The sequence below is a fragment of the Silurus aristotelis genome (genome assembly GCF_946808225.1).
Source record: "Silurus aristotelis genome assembly, chromosome: 17".
Lineage (NCBI taxonomy): Eukaryota > Metazoa > Chordata > Actinopteri > Siluriformes > Siluridae > Silurus > Silurus aristotelis.
Genome location: NC_139590.1, coordinates 15153778 through 15157376, shown reverse-complemented (window position 1 = coordinate 15157376; position 3599 = coordinate 15153778). Strand labels below are relative to the sequence as shown.

General features: G+C 40.4%; 1 protein-coding gene across 1 annotated transcript; it reads right to left on the bottom strand.

Annotated features, from left to right (window-relative positions):
- Nucleotides 1-243: 243 nt before the first annotated feature.
- Nucleotides 244-2865, bottom strand: socs3a (suppressor of cytokine signaling 3a). Its single transcript, XM_083567474.1, has 2 exons — nucleotides 2424-2865; nucleotides 244-1887 (listed from the first exon to the last, which is right to left on the bottom strand). Exon 2 carries the CDS (start codon nucleotides 1836-1838, stop codon nucleotides 1233-1235), a length of 606 nt encoding a protein of 201 aa, XP_083423600.1. The 5' UTR covers nucleotides 1839-1887; nucleotides 2424-2865; the 3' UTR covers nucleotides 244-1232.
- Nucleotides 2866-3599: the final 734 nt, after the last annotated feature.

Sequence of the window (3599 nt, the reverse complement as noted above, 5' to 3'; positions counted from 1 at the left end):
ATATGTCTGAATCAACACTCTGATTCAGCCGGACAGGATGAGCTACTTTGAGATCAGAAATATGAATAATTACACAAATATGTTTAGTAGTGAGCTTTACTTGGCTGGGCTTGCACGAATGTGTGTATGTGAGAATTATTTTTCCATCATAATATGATGACTGCTGCAATCAAGGATATATTTGAAACTGAAGGAAGCACCACAGAATAAAAAAAAAAAAAAAAAAACACAAGGATTCAGATGTTAGAAAAATAGTGCTGTTTAATATAAATTACTGAAATATTAATGAAAAATATAAATATGTGCAAAGTATTTTCAGTCTGCTTGCGTTTTGTTGCTGTTTCTCTGGATTATTTCTCAAGCATATGAAGTCACATTACTATTAAAACAACAAACAGCAGATTTAAAAAAAATATATTCACACATGTAAACATAGTAAACCAGTACAGGAATAATATGAGGGTGAATGGCCCATTTAAGTTTCAATCTAAATACATTCATAAGAAAGCTTCTGCCTACTCACATTCTAAGAAATACACACTTTACTCAATGAGAAAAAAAACCCTCAAAATTACAGTACTTTTTTTTTCAGTTTTCCTTTAGTTGCCTACTTCAAATACGCAGGATTTGATCTAAATGAGTGGAAACATTTCCCCTTTGTGATTCTTTTAAACTTCTTTTCTCCTGGTCTGATTGCCATGCTGTTATTTGTTGAGCTCTTTCATTTTTCCCCTGAAAGGCATAATGCTTTCTTGGAAGAAGGTGGTGAATGTTTTCCATAAAACATCCAGACAGGATTGTTCCTAGTCATTTGGATACTGAGAATTCTTGAATTCTTCTGTTCACAGAGAAAGTCTTTTACTTGCCATCTCTTCCCCACTTGTTGCAGTTGCCTATAGCACTAAACAGTGGACCACTGTCTTGATGTTTGTTTATTGTGCAAATAAGAGTGTCCAAAGGAGCTCTGGGGTTTCGTCTCTCCCAACATGGCAAATAGCAGCGCTCTTGGTTTGTGTTGACTAATCCAAAACGAGTTACAGTCCAAATTTGACCTAGTCTATCTATGCTCAACTTGTTTACTTTTATCACTTCAGTCACTGTAGATCTTCTTGATTCTCTTCTATGTGCTTGATGACCGTATGCTCACACGACACCATTCTTTTAGCTGCTCCACTCAAATTAACATTGGTACACCTTAACATTGGTATGACCATATTACTTGTATTTGCCATTTAAATGGGAGCATCATACTCTTGCATAAAGTCCCTTAGTGGCTGAGGTAGCCCGTCCCTCTTGGCCAAGATATCCACGTGGCCATTGACTGTCTTCCTGCACAGGTGCTGCAGGGAGGACGTGCTGCAGGCATAGGGTTTTCGCAGTTCCAGGGGAACCTTTTGGCCTTCTGAGAAGATGTAGCAGGACCTTTGCTCCTTGGCATTATCCGTATAGTTCATATAGAAGTGCACAAGCTTGAGCACGCAGTCAAACCGCGGCGCTGTCCGCTGACTCTCTGGATCTGTCTGCAGGAAGAAAGCGTGGTTGTCGCAATCCACGCGGACATTCTTGATGCCCGATGATGTCTTGATGCTCAACGTGAAAAAGTGACGCCGGTCAGCGCTGTCACGGATCAGGAAAGTGCCAATTGGCTCCGATGCCAGTTTAGCGCCTGCCTCTTTTCCGCTAATCGAGGCCCAGTAGATGCCACTCTGCTCGAGCCGACACCATGCGTGATACACCAGCTGGTACTGCAGCTTGGAGTTGAACGTGGTGTAGCGGTGAGGGTTGATGGCATAACGCCTCCTTATGGGGTCAAGCCTGAGAGGTGTGCTGTAACGCATTGTGCTTTACACACGAAGAAACTGGAATAAACTTGAGATGCACAGAAACCTAGGGAGAAACAAAAGAGATGTATTAGAATCATACAATAGGAACAAGTGAGAGAACGGAGAGCTGTGGCGAGTTATACCAGGTCATGTGTTACGTATAGTACTAAATCAGGGAATAATACTCAGGACTACAGTAAAGCTGATAGTCTTAGCCTGAGAGATCTGATGAATGAGACAACCCAGATTACACAGATATAACCAATTTACACAAGTAACACAATATTAATAGTAGAAGGCACTATTTAAGAAGGGATTTAATTATCTGGTACATTTTATAATATAGATATATTATAGGAATGCTCCATTTATCGAGTCTCTGTGTAATTTAAACATAAGAATTAACATTTTTATCATTATGATATTTAAAAATGGGTTTAACACATTAATATAATCTAACAAATACCTAGTTGAGTATAGTTCAGATAGGAATTAATCCGGGAGCTTGTTAAACTTGACTACGTCTCCCTGTACATTAAACTCTTTGCTCTATTAGATATCCTGGGGAAAATAAATAAATGAACTCCGGCTTAATCTTACCTGTAGCGGTCCTTAGTATTGAATTATCTCCAAAGAGATGATAATTGTGGAACAACAGCTCAGTCTGCAGTCTACCCCAATCGCGAAGTGAACGCTTACTGGTGATGACTTGTTCTCAGGAAGGAAACAATCATCTACCAGCCTGCTGTAGTACTGCAATGAAGTGCCGGCGGCTGGCTTTTTGTATACAAACGCGTCTATATTGCCCCGCCCCTGTGTCTGAAGCCCCTCCCTGTAACAAAAAAACCCGCCCCCCGCACGCCCAGCAAGTGCGTTCCAGTAAACCCAGACTTTCAGTAAGTTCATTTAATACGCAATTCCTGGTATTCATGGGCGCTCGTCCTCCCCTCTCTGTCTCTGTCTCTCTCTCTCTCTCTCTCTCTCTCTCTCTCTCTCTCTCTCTCTCTCTCTCTTCTCTCACATCTCTCTCTCTCTCTTCTCTCACATCTCTCTCTCTCTCTCTCTCTCTCTCTCTCTCTCTCTCTCTCTTCTCTCACATCTCTCTCTCTCTCTTCTCTCACATCTCTCTCTCTCTCTCTCTCTCTCCCACATCTCTCTCTCTCTCTCTCTCTCTCTCTCTCTCTCTCTCTCTCTCTCTCTCTCTCTCTCTCTCCTCTCACATCTCTCTCTCTCTCTTCTCTCACTCTCTCTCTCTCTCCTTCCCTCCCTCTCAGTGTTCCTCCAGTGAGAAGTCGGCTCATTTTACAGGAAGTTAATACGCACTATTTTTTTTTATGTACTGAAAATAAACACACGCTGCCTGGGTAACATGGAAACGAGTTGGTTGTGTAATCACAAACCAAATTAGTTGCTAATACACATACACATGTATATATAAACACAGTTATTTATTTATAGATAGATAGATAGATAGATAGATAGATAGATAGATAGATAGATAGATAGATAGATAGATAGATAGATAGATAGATAGATAGATAGATAGATAGAAGATGGTCAAAGATAGAGATGCTTTGACCCAGTCGATTACCCATCACTTTTTGGAAGTTGTGAAAGTCACTCAGATCCTTACACTGGCTGAATTTTTCCTGCTTCCAACACATCAACTTAAAGTACCTAAAGTACTGGTCAACAAATGACCATTACTTTTCATATAGTCTTTAATAATGAGTAGGGGTCCATTAAGTTACAGCAAAGATGAACTAACCGACAGAC